The sequence below is a fragment of the Gymnoscopelus microlampas genome (genome assembly GCF_963454915.1).
Source record: "Gymnoscopelus microlampas genome assembly, chromosome: 6".
Taxonomy (NCBI): domain Eukaryota; kingdom Metazoa; phylum Chordata; class Actinopteri; order Myctophiformes; family Myctophidae; genus Gymnoscopelus; species Gymnoscopelus microlampas.
The window spans coordinates 13495131-13517632 of NC_139943.1; the positions used below are offsets into that span (position 1 = coordinate 13495131).

Sequence of the window (22502 nt, forward strand, 5' to 3'; positions counted from 1 at the left end):
AGACTGGACACAAAGATAAAGAGAGGTTGGACTGGACAGACAACAGATGCCAGGATGTAGTCCTGGTGAGCGTGAGCCGCTCGATGGAGACCTCCAGGTCAGAGACATTGTGGTGCCATTGGTTTTCTTTCGGAGGCCGTAGCGTAGAGACAGCAGATTTCCAACCCGGATAAGATAAGTATAGGATTGGATCTTAGAGCCTACGAAGAACAGAACCCGATGCAGTTGTATAGTCTCTGGTAAGTCTAGTCTCTTAGTATAAATGTAGTGTCCTGGCTGTAGACAGTAGATATAGATATATCTATAGATATATATGTGTGTATATATATATATATAACTATGGTTGCAGCCTAGCAGCTAAAGTATGTTTAGGCTTAGCCATGGTTCACATGACGCTCGACCGACTGCATGTTTTTCAGGGCTAAAGTATGTTCAGTCCACTCCACACTGTTCTTCTCATATGTCAACCAATGGTTGTTTTGTTGCGTTTGAGATGTAGGCTAAGATAAACAACAACAACAACAACAACAACCGTGTAAGGAATGTAGTTTGTTAAAAAAAAAAAAAAAACCTAAAAGATGGTTAAAACCACAAGACGCCGTGTCCACTGAGAAAGCTCTTTTCTGACAGCGCCAGCCTGCCACAGCAATACATGTCTATGTAAAGACGCTCCCCTTACAAATATAGGCATTTGCTTCCCAGTACCGCGCTTCGGCCCCCCGCTGCACCCCGGGGCGCCGGCGGGTGCAGCTTGAAGCGACTAGCGTGGTGGTGCTGGCTGGGCACTTTTGGAAAGGAGCGCTGCTCTTTTGATCTGTATATCAGACTGACAACAAAAACTGAACTTTTCTATGATATAGAAAGGATTCTTGTTTGTAAACATTAGTGGACGTGCCTGCATCCCTGGGGTAAAAGTTAATTTTCACACAGTTACTATGTTATGTTATGTAATAACCCACGCCACCAACGCAATGCAAGCATGTGTCCATTTAAATATCAGTTCTGCTAGCTCTGTGATACAGTGAACTTTGTGACCATTTTGTGGACTTGCATACCCCCACTCGCCCACTGCTCACACACACATTTAACTGTAACGTCGCCATGTCGAGGACGGAAGAGGTGTAGCTCATTGAAGGATGTTTACATGTTGTTTCCGACCTGCTAATACATTCAGCGAGTTGAGTCGAGTGTGTACATTGTGTACAAAGCAGTCACAATGTGAAAGCAGTCACAATGTGACTGCTTGTTGTCTGTGTTGTGTTGTAGTTTAGTGCAGTAGTTTAGTGTGGTTTGTTTGTGGAGATGAGTTTAAATGGGTGCTTTAACGGTGCGTCCAGGTGCTCAGAGCCGCGGGCGGACTCTGTCTGCAGTAACGTCCACACCAGAGTCCAACACCGCCGCCCACCGCAGGTCACTGATCTCCAGCAACGGCCGCGCAGTTTCATACCACACAGTAGTTAATAGTTTAGGCTACACTCTCTTTTAGTGCACAATTGGTGGTCCTGAAAAGGACCGTTGTGGTGGGAGTGTAAACTCCATGAAGCTACAGTGACAGACTCCTCTTCCTCCTCTTCCTCTCCCCCACCTGCGCCTGTAAAGTGGAGAGGTGTCGTTGGATTTGGAGTATCTGTCGCTGTATCTTATCAGCCCGTTCAAAGAACTCCTCACGACGCGCTCGCTTCTCCCTCCTCTCTCTCCTCTTCCTCCTTCTCCGAAAACGGAGCCAGAGTTCGAGAAGTTGGTAGTGATGGAAAGAACTGAGCTCATCCTCCATGTCAGAGTCCTGGTTGATCAGCTGACGGCAGTCGGCAGTTGGTTGAACCATCTCTGTTGCAAAGCAATTCTCTCTCAGCTTCAGCATCAGGGACGTTATGACGCTGAACGAAAACTGATGAGTGTTTAAAGTGCAACGTGCGCGTGGATATGCAAATTTGGTGTACGACTCCCAGACTATGATTGGCTGAACGAGAGTTAAAAACGTTTCTTGTTTTAGTTTTAATGTTAGAAACACTTTTAGTTGTTATAATCAAGACAATTTTACAAATGGATTCCCAGATTGTAGCATTAATCTGTAAATGCTAACATTCAAATGGATTCAGTTTCAAAATGAACCTATAGAAAGGTTTCTTGTTTGTTAACATTATTGGCCCTGGGATCCCTGGTGTAAAAGTTCATAATTATTGTGACCCCCACACACGCAATGCACGGTGCACCTGTCAATCATTTTCGCTAACTCGCCTCCTGGTGTAATAAGTAACATGACGTCGTGACATGACACGTTTTGATTGTCGAGATTGGCTTGCTCTGGTCCAATGCTATAGACCAGAGATAGAGATTGGCTATTTTCGTTATTCTTGAACATTTTTGAAAATGTGTTGTGAACTTGTGACAGTCACAACACCTGTATAGAGCATCATAACAAAGCAGTCCCAATGTGACTGCTTTGTTATCATGCTCTAGTCTAGGCTGTGTTGTGTTGTTGTGTAGAGTTGTAGTGTAGTGTAGTTTGTTTTATGATGTGTAGTTATGTTGTGTTCTATATATACTTGTTAATTTAATCCTAATGTAATGTTGTTTACAGAGCATGGTACAGTACGCTCAATAAGCCCAAAGTAGACTTGTCATCCAAATCCCTGAAGGACTTGGTCAGGAGAGGTATTGATATGAGTAGCTGTTTTACAATCTGTTTGATGCTTTTAACCTCAGACTGGAGAGGAAAAAATAAACACCCATCAAAAATAAAGATAATTGTGAGCAGTATCATTATGCAGGCTTTATTGCTGATGAGTTACTTTTGAAAATGGGATTATAAAACTTGAAATACATTCTACAGAGAGGGATGTTGTAAAGATTATAATCATCACATTTTGAATAACGGTCTACTTTGTTAATGTGGTAGCTACGTTTGCACTTCCATGTTGGTGCCTAATTGTCTAATTGCATGATGTTGAAATGTGAACCTTCTGATCAATCAATCTGGTGTCTGACTTATTTTAACCAAATAACTGATCTGGTTTCAATTTGAGTGGAATTTCTGAATGGAAGGAAACGCCTTTAAAATGATGAAGAGGATACTAACACCCATAAGGGTCTAACAGTAGGCAGGACATCTTTTTCTTTTATCATTAACCATGTCCCCAAGTATTGTCAAATTTGAGAAATAGATATTGTGAGGACCATTTTCTCTCCAGCTCTTTAGTAAACAGAACATTATTTTTCAGCTGGGACACCAGTTTGATCCAGTCAGGAGAGAGAAACTTTAATTTGTTTTATCACCTACAATTTCACAAGTTCACATGTATGAAGTCTATCCCCTGACTGCATGAAATTGGTATCCCGACCTGCAAATCTATTTTCTATTCACTAACAAGATGCAGACCTGCTTGTGGAGAAACACCAGTCTGTGTTAATGGCTGATGTTGGTGTTCATTACCTGACTTCAGAGCAGTGGTTCTCAAAGTGTGCAGGGGTCCTTGAATAGGTTCCAGGGGTTCCCCAGGAAAATGTGTTAATATAGCATCAAAATCAGTGTCACCACTTTAACCCTATTTTATACTCTGGCCATTCGAAAATAGGCCGATCTTGTACATCTGCTAGTCTTTTTTTTTAGCTAGAAAGAATGTGAAACATTTGGAATATTTTTGAAAGGTTTTAACAACGCAAATCTTGTATGGGGTTTCCTGGCACAAATACATATTCATTTGGGGGCCCTTGATATAAAAAGGACTTAAGCCAGCAAATGGGAGTATTCAGAAAATGTGTGTATGCAGCAAAATAGTTTTTTTTCCTAGGCTAGAGTCATTCGCACATAAACAGAGGGGGTAAGTTGTGAAAAAGTCTGAATGAATGATTGGGGGAAGTGCAAATGCCCATGCTTGGACAGAGAATTGTATGTGTTCATACCAGGAGTCTGATGTTACAGTACAAGAGGGACTACTTTTACTTGTTGAGGTCTTAACACCTCTGCATGAATTTATACACACATTTTGTTTCCAGGGGTTTGACAAATTGGCATTTGAAAATAAGATAACTGATATTGTAATGTTGTCAAATCTAAAATATTAATGTGAATGTTAAATTCCTACAGTAATCTTTCATAGTTTAAAAAACATGTCTTTATGTCTGAACCTCAATGATTTCTGTATTAACATTGTGAAGCTGGTGTTTACTTCAGGTTCAGTGGAGTGTCTGGATAAGCTCCAAGAGAACAGCTGTGTGAACATGCAGAGTACCACAGAGGTACCTTCAGGAGGACAAACACATCCAGTGTGGACAGGCCTTCCATCACAGACGCTTTATCATCCCTACTGGTAATTTCAAATGTGGATCATGTGCTCATTCTGCTCAATGCAGTTTTATTACTAAATGTCAATTATTCAACCATCCACACACTGGGACAAATCAAACGAACCAAATGTGATTTACGTATATGCTCAAGTGTCCACACTTGTGACATGTGTTTGGACACACGCACGTGTCCACCCGCACGTGTCCACCCACGCACACAATACACACAGTGATGAATTTCCTCACCAGAGAAGAGGACACAGGGGATACCAGTATTGTCTGCCCCAACTCTGGCCCCGACAATGGAGGTTCACTACAAAAGGGAAAGAAACTCAACCTGACATACTGTATCACTGACAGGCTCTATCATCTCAAATGAGAGCTTTTGTATATCAATGGTTAGGATTGTTGTTACATGTATGTGTCCTGTTTGAGTGTTTTGAGTTTTTCCATACGCTCAAAGTCATTTCCATCTGTTAAGTGGTCAAATAAATTACTGGGTATTGATCAACTATTATTTAAGATGCAATTTATTTGTTATTTGAAAGGGAGTGTTCAGAAAAATCAGAAGCTAAGAGTTGGATGCCCCACATATCTTGATATATTGATAGACATTTAAAAAAAATCCTTAGTAAGAAAAGATATTATCACATTTAAAGGCCCTGAGCATATCATCATCATAGTATGAAGGCTTAACCACAATGAGCAATGCTGTCTTCTGTGGTTTATCTTGTGCTGTTTCCTACTGTTGTAATAATAGATATATGGGATTTATACATTTATGGTGCTGTATGGAAGGTTCTGGGGTGAATTTACCATGAAAAGTAAAATAAATGTACCCCAACACTGCTGTATGTCATATCGTCACCTTCTTAAACTACGTAATGGCATAAGTCATGTTTTGAGGAAAATTATATTTTTGCCTAAGTCAGCTCGTCATGACACTGGCCACCTCTGGTAAAATCGCCTATCCTATTTGAAAAGGATCATGCTGTTCCCTCCCCTTTAGCCTATCTTCCTAGTGTGACTAGGGCCAAAATAGGCAATTTCTTTGGGCCTAAGTCACATGTTTGTAGGGTATAAATGGTTAGTGTGTGTGTGTGTGTGTGTGTGTGTGTGTGTGTGTGTGTGTGTGTGTGTGTGTGTGTGTGTGTGTGTGTGTGTGTGTGTGTGTGTGTGTGTGTGTGTGTGTGTGTGTGTGTCTAGAACACTGGAGCTGTTTATTGATCGGAATTATTTCGTAGATTTTTGGAACTGAACTTTCTTATGTTAAAAGTAATCAAGCTGTTAACAAGATTGAATTGAGTTAACAATGTTTTGTAAACTGGACATGGCATCATACTTGATGGCCAATGGTACCTTTCATAATTATAATCTCTGTATTTGTCTCTGTGGGAGTAATGTTTGTCGTCTTACAAATTATTCACATAACCACAGTTTGCAGCCTTTCTTTTGAATGCCTTTAACCATATGAACCCTAGTGTCACCATTCTGTGTATGTCATAATAGGAAAATATTAGGCAAACATAGCAGACCACCACTTTGTGAGCATGTAGATTCACTATTTTTGGCTAAGACATTTGGTGTAGAGGTAAAGAAAGAAAAAAAGAGGGGACCGAGTATAGACCCCTGGGGGACCGAGTATAGACCCCTGGGGAACAGCGGCCAATGAAGTATATAAGTGGTTAATGACAGTACTTACAATGATGTAAAATCTATTTTGTGTGTTTTTCTTTTTTGTGGAAACGTATGCATTGATTGATGGACCACATAGCTAATAATAGAATTGGACTTAATAATGAACCAAAGGAATTGAGATCCACACTTACAGCAGCAATGCTTACTAGTGTATATAGTATAGTACTAGGAATTCTAGAGGTGAGAGGTGTTTAGTGCTTTGTACACCAGATGGAGCTATCTAGCAGACTATTTGTTATTACCTATCCATGACGTCATTCGACCCCGTGTGACCGTGTCACGTGCTGTATGAATATACCTAGAAGGACAACCAGAGTCCAGAGATGAAATAAGCTCTGTTATATTTCCACCAGGGAGACAATAGGTTACAGTGATGGTCCCGGGTGAATTTAAGGAATAACCTAGTATTTGGAAGTACAGGCTTGCTGTTTTCGTTGCTGTTAAAGCAGGACAACTTTGAAGGAAACTTAGCTAACACGCTGGATGTGCTCAGACCATAGGGCTCAGACGCGGAGAGCTAGCATTAGCATTAGGATTGGTGATTGTCATCGGTCTCTCCTGGGGAAACTTAAAACGTTGTAGGTGGAAAAGTTACGTCCATGCCTAGATCAAACAGGAATAGCGAGGCGCTTTTTTCTACAGGATGTAGCCCTGAAGGATGAGCCCCTCGATGGAGACCTTGTGGTTCCATTCCCATTGGTTTCCTTTCTGAGCCCGTAGCGGTGGGACAGCAGATTTCCAACCCGGATAAAATCAGTAGGATTGGATCTTATATGAGTCTAGGAAGAACCCGATGCAGTCTCTGGTAAGTCTAGTCTTTCTAGTAGAAATGTAGTGTCCTGGTTGTAGCCAGTATAGATATATATATATATAGGTATATATGTAGATATATTATAACTATGGTTGTAGCCTGGCAGCTAAAGTATTACTTTGTTGTTAACAAGTTGTACGAACGCTTGTTTTATTGTTGTATTGTTTTATTGGATCTTGTTTAGTCGATACACTTATTTGTTTTAGCTCCTGCTCATTTGATTTTGCTATGTTGTCTCATCTTTTAAGGTAGCTGATATATTGCACTTGTACCTTAGCTCTAGGTATACTCTTGGTTGCTTGTTTTTGCAGAAATTGCACTTAAGGCTTCTGGTGATGAGTAGTTTTCGTTCCCTATCTATGTTGAATGCACTTATTGTAAGTCGCTTTGGATAAAAGCGTCTGCTAAATGACTGTAATGTAAAGTATGTTGAGTCCACTCTACAGTCCACACGGTTCTAATCTAATCTGATTTCGGTCGCTCAGGTCAACTTTGAGTAACAGTTTGAGATGTAGGTCAAGATCAACAATCTGTAAGGAATGCAGTTGAGCAAAACAAAACAATAAAAGCTTCAAAAGAGGGTTAAAAACCATTTGACGCCGTGTCCACTGAGAAAGCCCTTTGAGCTGGCAGCGCCAAGCCACCAGCCTGCCACAGCAATACATGTCTATGTAACGACGCTCCTTTCAAAATGTAGGCATTTGCTTCTCAGCACCACCGCGCTCCGGCCCCCCGGGCTGCCCCAGCTAAACCCACCGTCCACCGCTTGGTACTGGGTTGAGCGCGGGCGCTCACCGTGCTGGGCGCTTCAAGCTTGAAACGGTTGAACTTTTGGAAAGGAGCGCTGCTCTTTTGATCTTCATCTGTCTCTGTCAGACTGAAGACAACATACCCGGTCTGACGTTGAATCGTTGTCACAAAGCCACGTGAAGCCCGCCTCATTTACCATTGTTTAAGCCAAGCTATATGCTAAGGATGACATTTGTTTTAGCACAGTAATGGTTGATCATTTTGAACGTTGTAATAACGTCCATGTGTGTGCTGCTATGGACATGATGCATGCATCCACGGCGCTCCTCAGCTCAAAGCCGCGCGTTACGGCGACGCCATCACGAGTGTTTTGTCACAAGTGATTTATTTTGGGCGCTTTAACTGTGTGCTGAGTGCTCTCTCTCGCCATGTTAACAAGTTAACAGCCTATGTATTTATATATAATAGCTAGTTCAAATCGTGAGTTTGTTGTTTTTCTGGACTCTCAGTGAGTCTGGTTTATATGTGTCTGTGTGTGGAGGTCAGGTGAGCGTGTATATGGGCGCTTTAACGATGAGCTCTCAACAATGACAATGACTGGTCCTCAGTCCGCTAGGGGCCGCGGGCCGGACCAGTCCAGAGTTGCAGCTGGCCGCAGCCCACCAGGCCGGCTGGCTGCCGCTCTTACTCAGGGATGTCTCCATCTACGGTCCCCCTGCTAACCCCCGCAGTTTCATACCGCATAGTAGTTTATTAGTGTAGGCTACACACTCTTTTTGTGTACAGTTGGGTGGCCCTTAAAAGGGCCGTTGTTGTGGGAGATGTAACTCCAAGCCAAGGTCACTGCAGTGACTCCTTCCTCCAACTCTTCCTCCTCCTCCTACGCCGCTATCATGGAGAGGTATTGTTGGATTTGGAGCAACTGTAGCTGCAACCGATCAGTCTGTTCAAGGAACTCCTGATGGGCCTCTCTCATCCTCTCCCTCCTCTCCTCCCTCCTCTGTCTCCTCCTCTCCTTCCTCTCTCTCCTCATCTTCCTCCTCATCAGCAGGTAGTGGTGAAGAGAAACGGCCGTCTCCTCCATGATGTAGGAAGGGTAGGCGCTCAACTGACGGTGGACAATCGGTTCAACCATCTCTGATCAGCTCAGGAACGATAACGACGCTGAGTTGTAACCGCTGCGCTTTTAGACAGGTGCATATGCAAATTAGGTGCGCGGCTCCCAGTATATGATTGGCTGACAGAAGACTCATAAATCCGTAGCGTTTAAATTGCAGTCAGCCAATCAGGATATGACGGCGAGTCGCGTCGTATCGTGATTGGATGACTGACTGCCGATTGGATGACTGACTGCCGACTTCATTAAAACGAGAGTAAACCACGTTCTTGTTTTGTTTTAATATTAGAAGAAGGCGAACTTAGAGTTGAATTGAATCAATACATTTTTTACAAATGTATTCCCAGATTGTAGCATTAATTTGCTAATGCTAACATTCAAATGGATTCAGTTTTAAACAGAACCTTTCTATGTTATAGAAAGGTTTCTTGTTTGTATACGACATACGACGCATTGAAGTGGTCTGAAGTGGCTGAGTTTAAGTAACAACGTTAAACAATGGACTAGGCTAAAAGCAACGATTTGGGGAAAGTGAACACTAACACGATGATCTTATTTGTTGTGTTACTAAAGTGTATTGATTGGTTTTAGCGGCAGGCTTTGAGCCTGGGCTCGCATCGCATGACACCGGTGCTTCCCTCTCGCCGGCTTGTGGCGCCCGTTGCTTGCGGGTTGCGGCTCGTAGGAGGACCGGTGTGACGGTGTCGACCGGGATGGGCGAGTAAGCGGTGGCCGGTGGTCCCGCATTTTCACTGCACACGGCACAGTAGTTTCTATCTAATGTATAGGCTACACACTTTCAAGATACAAGTTGTTGGCCCTGAAAAGGACCGTTTTGTTGTGGGTCAATTGATCAGTCAAGTACGTCAGGCTAGTGGCTCACTGCAGTGACAGACGGTCCAGAAGAATCTTGATGTCATGCAACTGAGTTCTCTGACGGTTGTATCTCTCCCGGCTGGCTCTCCCTCTATACCGCCTCTTCCTCCTCTGACTCTGGGAGCCGGAGGAGGTACAGGAGTCAGGGGAGTTGGAGATGGTGATGGAGAGAGAGTTGCATCCTCCCAATCTCTTCTTCCTCCTCCACCTCCTCTTCCTCCTGTTGGAGCTGCTAGAAGGAGCCTCCTTGCCGTCAGAATGGTGGATGACCACCTGCCGGTCAGGCTGGCTTTCAGGAATTTTACCCATCGTTGAAAGGAAAACTCTCAGAGTGAATGTAGCCTCTTCAGATGAACAGGAACAATAAGTACAGTCTGTTAACTGCTGCTGCTTTATACCGCAACACGTGCGTGCATATGCAAATTAGGTGTGCCGCTCCCATCATATGATTGGCTCCTGACAAACTGTGCACGCCAGCCAGGTGCACGCCAGAGCACCAGAGCGTGCACACCTCAACAACTCCGCACTGTCAGAGAATTGTTGTTTGTAAACCGTGATGTACAGTAACTAAGTACATTTACTCAAGTACTGTACTTAAGTACAGTTTTTTTTTACTTTACTGGAGTATTTCCAGTTTACAGTACTTTTACTTCTACTCCACTACATTGCAGACAGAGGCAAATATTTTTTTACTCCACTACACATATTTGAAAACTTTAGTTAGCCTACTAGTTACTTTGTAGATTTCATTTTGAAAGCATTTAAAAAATATATATGGCTAAAGCAATTTGCCAAACCAACCTCAAATGTTTCACCCTGTCCCCAAATGACCCTGCGTCAGAGCATGCATGCACGCACGCGCAGCAGTTGTATACACACACACACGCACACACACACACGCACGCACGCACGCGCATGCACACCCGCACATACCCACACGTGCCCAACTAAGCAAGTGTCACGTGGGCTCCTGGGAACCATGTTTATCAACTTTCCCACGCCTCAAATCGATACAATGTTGCGACTGAGCACTGAGGAGGTTTAAATTTAACTGGAGTAAAGTACAAAAATATTGGCATCAAAATATACTTAAAGTACCGAAAGTAAAAGTACTCATTATGCAGAAGGTTACATTCACAAGTACAAAAATACTTTGAAAATAGCTGATCTTCAAGCTCACAAGGCGTTGCTTTGTGACACGTTGTAAGCTTAGATCGGCTATTTTCAAATTGACAAAGTATATAGGTCTGAAGTGGTTTCGTAATAATAATACAAATCTACAAAGTAGTGGAGTAAAAAGTAGGCCTTCTATATTTGCCTTTGAGATGTGTGGAGTACAAGTAAAAGTATGAAATATTCCAGTAAAGTAAGAATACCTCAGAATTGTACTTAAGTACAGTACTTGAGTAAATGTACTTAGTTACTTTTCACCACTGGTTTTGTTTTATTAATTGTCCGTTCTATTGATTAGCAACTGTCTCAATTAACAATTAGCCTTTAAAGTAAGTCTTCCCCGCTTTTTATTTTCAAATTTTGCAACTTCATATTTAGTTAGCTTAGCCCAGTTTCATTTTAATAAAATATTATTATTTTTAGACATTAATAGCCAGGTTATTTGATATTTTCCATCATCCAGGTCTATGTGTATAGAAGGTATACTGTACGCTGTCTTTTAATGTCCTTTGGGACATTAAAAGACATTAAATAGCTCAAATTCACAGTAATAGGCTGGTAAGTAACATATTATATGGTATGGTATGTGTGTTTTGTGGAATCATAATAATAATTGCACTGCCTGAGACCCATAATAACCGTTAGGCCGTTTACATATACATTATGCAGTAGGTAGGCTACCTGTAGACCTACACAAGGCAATTAATTAAACAACAATCATTTATGAAATATACTTCCAGTTTCCACGCAACCTGAGACTGCTCTGTGTTGTGACTGTCGTGTTGTGATAGTAAGTCTATCACAACACGACAGTCACAACACAAAGCAGTCACAATGTGACTGCTTTGTTGATGATGATGCTCTAGTCTAGGCTGTGTTGTTGTGTAGAGTTGTGTTTAGTGTAGTGTAGTTTAGTGTAGTTTGTTTGTGGAGATGAGTTTAAATGGGTGCTTTAACGGTGCGTCCACGTGGGTGCTCAGAGCCGCGGCCGACTCTGTCTGCAGTAACGTCCACACCAGAGTTCAACACCGACGCCCACCGCCGGTCACTGATCTCCAGCAACGGCCGCGCAGTTTCATACCACACAGTAGTTAATAGCTTAGGCTACACTCTCTTTTAGTGCACAATTGGTGGTCCTGAAAAGGACCGTTGTGGTGGGAGTGTAAACTCCATGAAGCTACAGTGACAGACTCCTCTTCCTTCTCCTCCTCTCCCCCACCTGCGCCTGTAAAGTGGAGAGGTGTCGTTGGATTTGGAGTATCTGTCGCTGTATCTCATCAGCCCGTTCAAAGAACTCCTCACGCCGCGCTCGCTTCTCCCGCCTCTCTCTCCTCTTCCTCCTTCTCCGAAAACGGAGCCAGAGTTCGAGAAGTTGGTAGTGGTGGAAAGAGCTGAGCTCATCCTCCATGTCAGAGTCCTGGTTGATCAGCTGACGGCAGTCGGCAGTTGGTTGAACCATCTCTGTTGCAAAGCAATTCTCTCTCAGCTTCAGCATCAGGGACGTTATGACGCTGAACGAAAACTGATGAGTGTTTAAAGTGCAACGTGCGCGTGGATATGCAAATTTGGTGTACGACTCCCAGACTATGATTGGCTGAACGAGAGTTAACGCGTTTCTTGTTTTAGTTTTAATATTAGAAAAACTTTTAGTTGTTTGAATCAACACATTTTTACAAATGGATTCCAAGATTGTAGCATTAATCTGCTAATGCTAACATTCAAATGGTTTCTCAAAGGCATGGATTAAAATGAACCTATAGAAAGGTTTCTTGTTTGTTAACATTGTTGGCCCTTGCATCCCTGGGGTAAAAGTTGATAATTATTGTGACCCCACACGCAATGCACCTGTCAATCATTTTTCGCTTACTCGCCTCCTGTGGTGTTACGCTGAAATGTGTGACCTGTCGAAATATGTGACCATATTGGACTCCACATAACAAGTCCTCAGTCACATGACATAATATTGTCAGGTCACACATTTCACCATAACACTACCACGTTGCTCATTGAAGGAAGGTTACATGTGTTTCTGCTGTCAATTCGGCAGTTTGAATCTCGTGGAAAAGTGTAGATATTTTACTAAATACACGTTTAATGCCACAACCTTCAAATGGATATGAAACTATAGATGACAATCTGACTGCAATTAATTATTGGGTGAGTCTGATTGTAACAACTATAAACTCACCAATGTTGCTGTATGGTAAACTTATCCTCTTTGTCTGTGTCAAGTCTTTATTTATTATTATCTTTTAATCCACCATTGTCATGTTATGAGTCATATAAGCTCATAAGTAACATCACGTTGTGACATGACAAGTTTTGATTGTCGAGATCGGCTTGCTCTGGTCCAATGCTATGCTATGGACCAGAGATAGAGATTGGCTATTTTCGTTATTCTTGAACATTTTTGAAAATGTCTGGTTGTAGGTCATGAACATTCAGCATCCAGTGGAGCAAACTATGCAAACTATGCTCTAGTCTAGGCTGTGTTGTGTTGTTGTGTAGAGTTGTGTTGTAGTGTTGTGTAGTGTAGTATAGTGTAGTGTAGTTTGTTTTATGATGTGTAGTTATGTTGTGTTCTATATATACTCGTTAATTTAATCCTAAATGTAGTGTTGTTTACAGAGCATGGTACAGAGGTGTTGTGACAGTCACAACACCTAGTTTGCGCATAGAGCATCATAACAAAGAAGTCACAATGTGACTGCTTTGTTATGATGCTCTAGGCTGTTGTGTTGTTGTGTAGAGTTGTGTTGTAGTGTAGTGTAGTGTAGTTTAGTGTAGTGTAGTTTACAGTTTACAGAGCATGGTACAGAGGACACGCTCAATAAGCCCAAAGTAAAGACTTGTCATCCAAACCCCTGAAGGACTTGGACAAGAGAGATATTATTATGAGTAGCTGTCTTACTTGATGCTTTCAACCTTAGACATACTATATCATTGTTGTTGCTGCTTTTGTTGTTGTTGTTGTTGTTGTTGTTGTTGTTGCCTTCTTGTGTTGTGTTTTGTTTGCTAACTGCTTTGTTTGTATGCCTGTATGAGATGTCTGTCTGTCTGTCTGTCTGTCTGTCTGTCTGTCTGTCTGTCTGTCTGTCTGTCTGCCTGCTTCTGAATGACAAGATAATTATTTGTCAATATCATATTCTATGAACAATCACTCTTTGTCTACAGATTCTTAGTTAGGCTATTTGAGAGGAAAAAATAAACACCCATCAAAAATAAAGATCATTGTAAGCAGTATCATTATGCAGACTTTATTGCTGTTAAGTTACTTTTGGAAATGTGATTATAAAACTTGAAATACATTCTACAGAGAGGGATGTTGTAAAGATTATAATCATCACATTTGAATAACAGTCTACTTTGTTAATGTGGTAGCTAGGCTTTCCCCTTCTGCACCAAATCTCTTAGCAGAAAATAGCCGATCTACAAGCTCACAACACGTTGCAATGCGAGGTGTTATGAGCTTGCAGATTGGCTATTTTCGCTGAATGTCAACCGTTTTTTTTGCCAATTACAAGAATAAGGACGCTAAGGGGTCCATGTGGTTAATTAGGAGTTACAGAAACATTCAACATGTTGTTCTACGTTGTCTTAATCCACATGCATTTCTAATTCCTAATTCTATTCATTTGCAAAGGAGATGTGATGGACAGAATATGGTAAGGTGCCTCAGCAGTGTCACACATCTCATGTTTTCCATATTTCAAATTGATGGAAGACACAGCAGAGGTATAGGTTCTATACCAGCGGCTATAGTTGATGTTAGTGAGCCTGCCTAGGACTCCGGAGGTCCTTAGGCGGACAATATAGACATATTGACTGTGTGGAGTAGAAGAAGGTGCTACAGTAAATGTACTCTTAGGTGTTCATGAATTGTTTAACCTTGTTATATGGCTATAGAGTGTTAATAACTGCACACATTGGTTTCAAATTGGGATTCCTTTTGCCTGATTGCATTTCTGCATGTGTCAAACATTGATACAGCATCTATATACTCTGTAGTTTGTCATATTTTGCTTTGATTATTTCAAGGAAGGAAGTCCTAAATATGAAGCCACCAGAGGTGATGTTTTATTAAATGAATTAACCACTTGGACCATTCCTATTCTGGAGTTAACATTTAGCAGAAAATAACAGATATACAAGCTCACAACCCATTGCAACGCGATGCGCTGTGAGCTTGTAGATCGGCAATTTTTGGTAAAGATATTTAGTGTAGTCCATAAGAATACGGTCAACTAAGTATGGTGGTTCAAAAACATTCACCCACAGTTAAATTCTTAGACTTGGTTCATGCATGTTGTCCCTCTGCTCACATATATTGGTCTGTGTTTACTACAGTTCTTTTCCCAGATCCTTGTTGTATACCCTTATATTATTTAGTATAAGTAAGTACTTACTTACTTATTTAGAATACTAAATTACTCTGTCAAACACAAATGTGTAAAAATGTTTAAGGGCAAACACTTTTGTGACTCTGTTTTGCCCTATTTTCTTTTACATTTTGGATGCAGCTGAGCTCCTTCCAACAGCAGGAGGAGATGGAGAGACTGCACAAGGCCATTGGTGAGGACTGGTCTAAAGCATAATGCCATTTCTGCACATAGCTTGCTGTATGTTGAAGAATGATGTAAACATTGGAGTAAAGCAGACCTATATTTTGGGGTAAACAATTACAAATACCATATTTTCCATATCAAAATCTACACTGCAGTATATGCTATATGACCCTAATTTCTATCTTTGGGGCAAACAACCTGCTTTTAAGAGTGGACAGACCGCAGTGCCACGTCTTACACGTCTTCTATCATCTCATCCTGTCTTCTGTCCATGTGTGGGCACATCCATGCATATAGGGTGGCCCTGGAGTTGGAGGAACTGCGAAGAGAGCAGGCTGGTTATGAGATCAGATCCAGGCAGTGGATGACTTCATGAAAGCCATTCAGGAATAGATAGCTAGTATGTCTACCACAGTGGCCCAGAACAAGGTAAAGTATATAGTTTAGTAGTTGGGTGAGGGAATGAAGAGTTTGACTGTGACAGATGCAGTTTCTGTATGTTTTAGTGTGTTTGTGTGTCGTCCAGTAAGATAAACCTTGCAGTGAATATGGATTATAACAACAACTGAAAATGTCTTGTATGTTTTCCACAAATCCCATTTCACTGTTCAGCCCTTTGCTCCATAGGAGGCTGTGCGTAATGCTCAGGAGGAACTACCCCAGCAAAAGGAGGTGATCATGACTAAGAACAAATAAATTAAGGTGAAAACAACCTTTTGTTCATTTTTACAGCATTTCTGAAGTCCAAGCCATCAAGGTTGTACTACAATAACAGTACTTTCTGTCAACAAGATGGCTATGAACATGCTGAGAGAATGTGTGTGTGTGTGTGTGTGTGTGTGTGTGTGTGTGTGTGTGTGTGTGTGTGTGTGTGTGTGTGTGTGTGTGTGTGTGTGTGTGTGTGTGTGTGTGTGTGTGTGTGTGTGTGTGTGTGTGTGTGTGTGTGTGTGTGTGTGTGTGTGTGTGCGTGCGCGCGTGCGTGCGCGCGTGCGCTTGTGCTTGTGCTTGCACCAAATGTCCCCACAAGTATTGTCAAATTTGAGAAATAGACATTGTGAGGACCATTTTCTCTCCAGCTCTTTAGTAAACAGAACATTACTTTTCAGCTGGGACACCAGTTTGATCCAGTCAGGAGAGAGAAACCATTCATTCGTTTTATCACCTACAATTTCACAAGTTCACATGTATGAACTCTATCCCCTGACTGCATGAAATTGGCATCCCGACCTGCAAATCTATTTTCTATTCACTAACCAGATGCAGCACCTGCTTGTGGAGAAACACCAGTCTGTTTTAATGATTGATGTTGGTGTTCATTACCTGACTTCAGACCTGGCCATTCATACACACAGCAGATGGACAGGTACATTATTATTGATTCCCTGGGCTTGAGTGATTGGTGTACCCCCCCACACACGCTAGGCAGCTACAACTACTCGACCCAGAACATATTTGTCATTAAAATGTATCTGTAATCTGTTATACTCCCCTGCTTCCATTATGTTTTTATCACCAGTCATATCACCAGCCAATCAAAACTTAACATTTCAAATGTATCTGTCTGGTTTTCACTGCTTTCAAAACATTTTCTTTGTATCTCTGTCTCTCTCTCTCTCCTCTCTCCTCTCTCCTCTCTCTCTTTTCTCTCCTCTCTCTCATTGCTGTCCATGGTACTTATCTCATTGCTGTCCATGGTACTTATCAGTACTTAATCCAGCAAATGGGTGTATGCAGCAAAAACGTTTTTTTCCTAGGCTAGAGTCACTCACACATGAACAGAGGGAGTAAGTTGTGAAAAAGTCTGGAGTCAGGAGTCTGAAGTTACAGTACAAGAGGGACTACTTTTACTTGTTGACGTCTTAACACCTCTGCAATCATTTATACACATATTTTGCTTCCAGGAGACAAATTGGCATCTGAAAATAAGATAACTGATATTGTAATGTTGTAGAAATATGAATGTGAATGTTAAATGCCTACAGTAATCTTTCATAATTTAAAAAAAAATCTGTCTGTTAGGGCAAATCTGTCTGAACCTCAATTATTAATTAATAGGCGTGGTGTGGGAGAAAAAGCTTGTAATTAAATAATGAGTGTTAAGGGTTTGATTTAATTTGTTTCACGATACTACATGCAACAAATTATATCAAGCCCAGGCATTATTTAACTGAAATGGTTAAACTCAAGTTAACTGATGTATTGATTTGTGTCTTATGTATGAGTGAGCAGACACATGCGATTATATGGGCACATTTCCTGTTATGATGACTCAATCCTTTTCTGTGGAATTCTTTGTATTTTTTACTTTTGAATAGGCCTACTTACTGACAGTATGAAGTATTTTTAAAAGCAAGTACTCGAGTCCAGTACTTAAACTCAAGCAAATTTGACTGACAAACTTTCCCTTGTAGTTTAGTAATATTTGACTAGGAATATCTGTTCTTTGAATGAAGTACTTGGGTTGAATAATTTGTATGACACTTGAGGAAGCAAGTTGACCAGCTGAGACTGCGCCAACGGCTGTGGAATTTCAATTTCACATAATACAATATTTTAGCTTGTGCTTGCATGGTTTGATGACTGAGGCAACTACACTACATACTGCGCAAGACGCCACTCGCAGTTCGGCATAGGATCTACAGTTGTAGATTGTGAAAGTCCTGAAATTGTTTTTCCTACAGGCCAGAGACTACATTTACCCACATTTGTGGGTAAATATAATCCTGGTGGACTTTACTTTGGGACCCTGAGTGATTCACAACCTTCATCCAATCTAAACTATATATATGTATATTTTACTCTTTATTATTATACTTAGTTAACCTGTAATTAAACTAAACTAAGTGGTCATCCCTACTTTAGGCTTTAGAGGGCTGGAAAATGTCACATTGAAGCCATCATGAGAGATTCTCAGCAGCTACATGAGGGCATGTTGTCATTGACAGAATAGTCGCAGCTCTTGAGACAAAACCAGGGTGAAATTAAGTAACTTTTTCCTCCATTTATCTCCTCTTTCTTCTCATGTTTTTTCCCCTTCAGAGAGAAAATGTGGGGTCGAGACCAAAACCATTGCGGCAGACTTCAGTGCGGTAGATATCTACTCCAACATTGAAGATGGCCTTGCAGGGTGTAAGCATCATTGTTGGGCAAGTTACTCTGGAAGTGTAATAAGTTACTCGTTATACAATATTACTATATTACTTTTGCTATATAAGTAATGCAGAGCTGCTTGGATTAGTAATAGAGATAATAAGTAATATAATTACTGTTTTGACAGATAACCTCAGGTTAAAACAGAGTCGGTAGTTGATAAAATGGAGGTAAAGTATCTGTTGTATTGTAGTATTAAATTGGAAGAGAAACAGATTCAAATAATTGGCTGCTCTAAAGGAATAAACTTGATGTCAATCGCTATCTAAAGGCCAATGCAACTAGTCGCAAACTTCTTGCAACAAAACAGTTTTAAGGCCAGTCCACACCAATGCAACTGCCATTGGGGATAATGGTTGCAAGTAGTTGCATGTTGCAAGGAGTTGCATTGGTGTGGACTGGCCTTTAAATCTAGTATTTTGAAAACTGAATCCTCAATGTCCCAAATCTGGATTGTTGGCAGTTGGATAGAGCATATTGCTTCTTATGTCATTAATATTTCATAAATATTTACATATGCAGAGCTTCATTCCAAACAAAATCCAAGAAACCAACATAGTTTTGGTTATGTTTGTGGGTGAACCTGCTCACATAAAAACATTACATTCCTGACCAAGATATCACACTATACCACAGCTATGGGCTTTTGTGTAATGCATCTCTCTTTCTCTCTCTTTCACACACACGCACACGCGCACGCATGCACGCACGCACGCACGCACACACACACGCACACACATCCTACAAAATCATGCTCCCTTATGACTTCTGATCAGTAGCAATCACAGAATTTAAATATTTTAGAGAATGGTTCTTTTGGACTCTTTGTTCTGTTACATTGATTAATTGAATACTTTATTAGTCCGAAATAGAAACAGCATGTGGTACCGTAAGACAATAAAGGTTTTGTACACATATCCTTAGTCCTAATTTAACTGTGTAAAACTGGAACACATTTGTACTATCTTGGAGTTAAAGGTATAAACAGAAAATACATTTTCCGGTAGGTGTCAAAATCTCAGCCAACCAGGAGAAAGTACCCATTTTTAAGCTTCATTTGTAGTGTTCCAGTTCCAATTTTGTCTGCTCATTTCTTAGTGTCATCACTTCCAATTTCACTTGTTTAATCTATATCCTGATTGAGTTCTCTGTCCTGGTTGGATAAAATTGGAAATGAAACTGAAACTGAAACGAAAATGCATTTTCTGTTTAATAAAGAGGTGGAGAGACAGGGAGACTCCTATTACTGAACAAACACTCTATAGCAATGAGTACTATCAGAATATAGAGCTATTTAACACTTATTTTAACCAAAGCAAATCACTTACCCTACCTTTAAATAATAAGACTCACACTTAATGAAATGCTTCAAACTCAGATTTATTTCAGCAAAGTTAACGTTTTGACTGATTCGTCTTATTATCACCTCCCTGTTTTTTTGTCAAATTGAAAAACAGAATAGTCTGTTTTTGACAATATACATCCTACGATTCCTACCAAAACCTCAAGATGGAGGTGCAGCAGTTTGGAATGCAGCTCTTCATCTCTAGCTTAGTCTGTCTAAGTTGTGTGTTTTTTATTCATCTTCTGTATATTCTGTGTTTTCTCCAGTTCATCGACACAACAACATTAACATCAACAACATTAACATCACATCTGTGTGCCAGGTGAGTGCTCTGCCTGCATGTCAACACGCTTTAGTCCTCATACCGCTTGATGATTTTATTCACTTGATGCTTTTAATTATGTACTCAGTCAGGACACAAACAACAGTTTAAATGAATGTTAATTGAGTAAGTATTAATATTCTAAACCTGCAAAGTAACTAGTAACCAAAGCTGTCAAATAAAAGTAAAATACTTTCCTCTGAGATGTAGTGGAGTGTGGAATTCAAGTAAAGTAAAAGTACCTTGAAATTGTACTTAAGTGCAGTACTTGAGTAAATAAACGTAGTTACTAACATTACGCCACTGATAAAGACCACCTTGACTCTTGAACCTCATGTCCGCTGTCCCTCATCGTCAGGAGCGTTCAACAGCAGAGAGGCTGAACCAGAAGCTGTGCGGTCAGATGGCAGAGTACAGCGTTCCTGGGGTCCTGCAGTACATCCAGCTGAAGGACAAACACAACAAGCTGCAGTGGACCTTCCGCACCTGGGAGAGGAAGATGGAGCTGGCTGAAGTAAAACTTTAACCTCCGATAATACCATCAGCGAGGACACAGCCTGTCACACACTGTATACATGAAACATTACCTTTTTAAATTATCAGCACTGTCCGTTACACTACACTGTACATAACGTTGCTGTTATTTCCATATTTTAATTTGTGTGTGTTTTTTGAAAATCAATGCCCTACTTGATCATACTACAGCGTCACACAAAAGCATCAAAAGTAGCAGATCCGTAAGCTCGAAGCGTGGCGCATAGCGACGCGTTTTGAGCTTGTAGATCTGCTACTTTTGCTATTTTTGAATTTGAATCCTGAAAAGTAACAGTTTTGAACATGAGGTTTCCTCCCGACAGAGACGATATGAAATATCTGTTTTATATGATCAGCACAGACATAATCTGTCACACTACATATGTATATGCTCAGGAACTACACATTTACATGAAAGGTCAGGAACATTTTCTTAAACCACTTAAGCCTTATACTTGGGCATACGACAAATAGCGAAAAAAGGTGATCTACGAGCTCACAATGTGTCGCGATGCAACGCATTGTGAGCTTGTATACGGGCTGTTTTAGCTCATTTTGAAATAAAATAAAAATTCTGAAACATTTTGAAACATTCTACTAAGTACAGACCCATGGGGGACCTCAGGCATTTGAGTATAATGCAGTTATGCCTCAGGGTTGATTGTGTTGTGGTGTTCTCCATATGACAATGAAGACATCTAGCAAGTCCTGGAATCATCAGAGGATCTCTGCTGCTGGTGCTGGAACCGATGCTGAGGCTTTCCAACCCTCAGTAAACCTTCCAAACATAGTCACAACCACAACCAAATCAACCTAGCATGTACAGTACTGGGGAAAAGAAGAAAAAGTGTGAAACTAGCAGATACAAGCTCACAACGTTGCGCATCGTGGCACGTTGTCAGCTTGTAGATCTGATACTTTTGAAACAAAAACAAAAAACTAAAATTTAGTAAGGTTTGTCATGGAAAGATGTAAACAGACTAATTATTGTTATGTTAAAAAGATCTGTCTATATGTTTGTCTGGGGAAAAGATTACTTATTCAGGTAAAACGGGTGATAAAAAGTGAGTCTTCTTATTAGCTACTTTAGAAAGCCTAGTTTTGTAAACGAGTAACTGTAGGATTAGGAGGAGTAACTGAAGATGATTGACAGGCCTGTCTGCTATACAGGATATGAAGGTCATTGACAGGTCTGTCAGGATATGGGACTAACATGCATTTTGTTATGTGTTCTGTACCATTTGAGTGAAGATGGATGTTGGGAATTAACCACCTAGACGCCCAACTTTTGTAGTTGCTGCAAATTTTAAAGTTACAATCCAAGTTGAACTTGCTTCAACTGCAGCTACAAAACAAAAGTATTGTTTAAGAATTTCCATTAACCTTCTCTCTTCACACAATTCCTGCTTGTAATGGGGGGAAACTGATTCAGTGGTTAATGACAGTAGGCACATTGATGTAACATCACTTTTGTGTGTTTTTCTTTTTTGTCGAAACGTATATGTCACAGTACGATTGGAGAACCAGTCAGATTGGAGAAGGTGCACTCGGTTTCACCGACGGAGGCGTGCCGCCTGAAGGTGACTTGAGCCACGGGAGGCTCAAGCCACCTTACACACACACACACACACACACACACACACACACACACACACTCACCTAATCCTAAACCATCTCTATCCTTTTGTTTCTACACACTGGTTAAAAATGAATTACTGGCTAATATGTATTTTAGACCCAGCAGGCATGTTGTGTATGTACACTATAGTACAGTATCTGGGTTGTGTGCATAACAAGCAATCAAAAGTAGAAGTGGTCAAAATGTAATCCTACTACTCTTATTATTAGTCATGTCAAATTGTCAATAGTACCAG

At 40.8% G+C, this 22502-nt stretch overlaps 1 protein-coding gene and 1 long non-coding RNA gene across 2 annotated transcripts in view; both read left to right on the forward strand.

Annotated features, from left to right (window-relative positions):
- LOC311046859 (cilia- and flagella-associated protein 263-like) overlaps positions 1-22291 on the forward strand; it is a gene marked incomplete at both ends in the record, with an annotated part of 89070 nt that extends 66779 nt beyond the window's left edge. The window contains 2 exons of the mRNA XM_084059433.1: positions 20453-20608; positions 22139-22291. Of these exons, the coding sequence (XP_083915559.1) occupies positions 20453-20608; positions 22139-22291 (309 nt within the window). The remainder of the gene's footprint in view (positions 1-20452; positions 20609-22138) is intronic.
- On the forward strand, positions 15579-18723 carry LOC311047120. The gene is made up of 3 exons (XR_014600936.1): positions 15579-15706; positions 15905-15979; positions 18317-18723. It is a non-coding gene; the product is annotated as an uncharacterized lncRNA (long non-coding RNA).
- Positions 22292-22502: the final 211 nt, after the last annotated feature.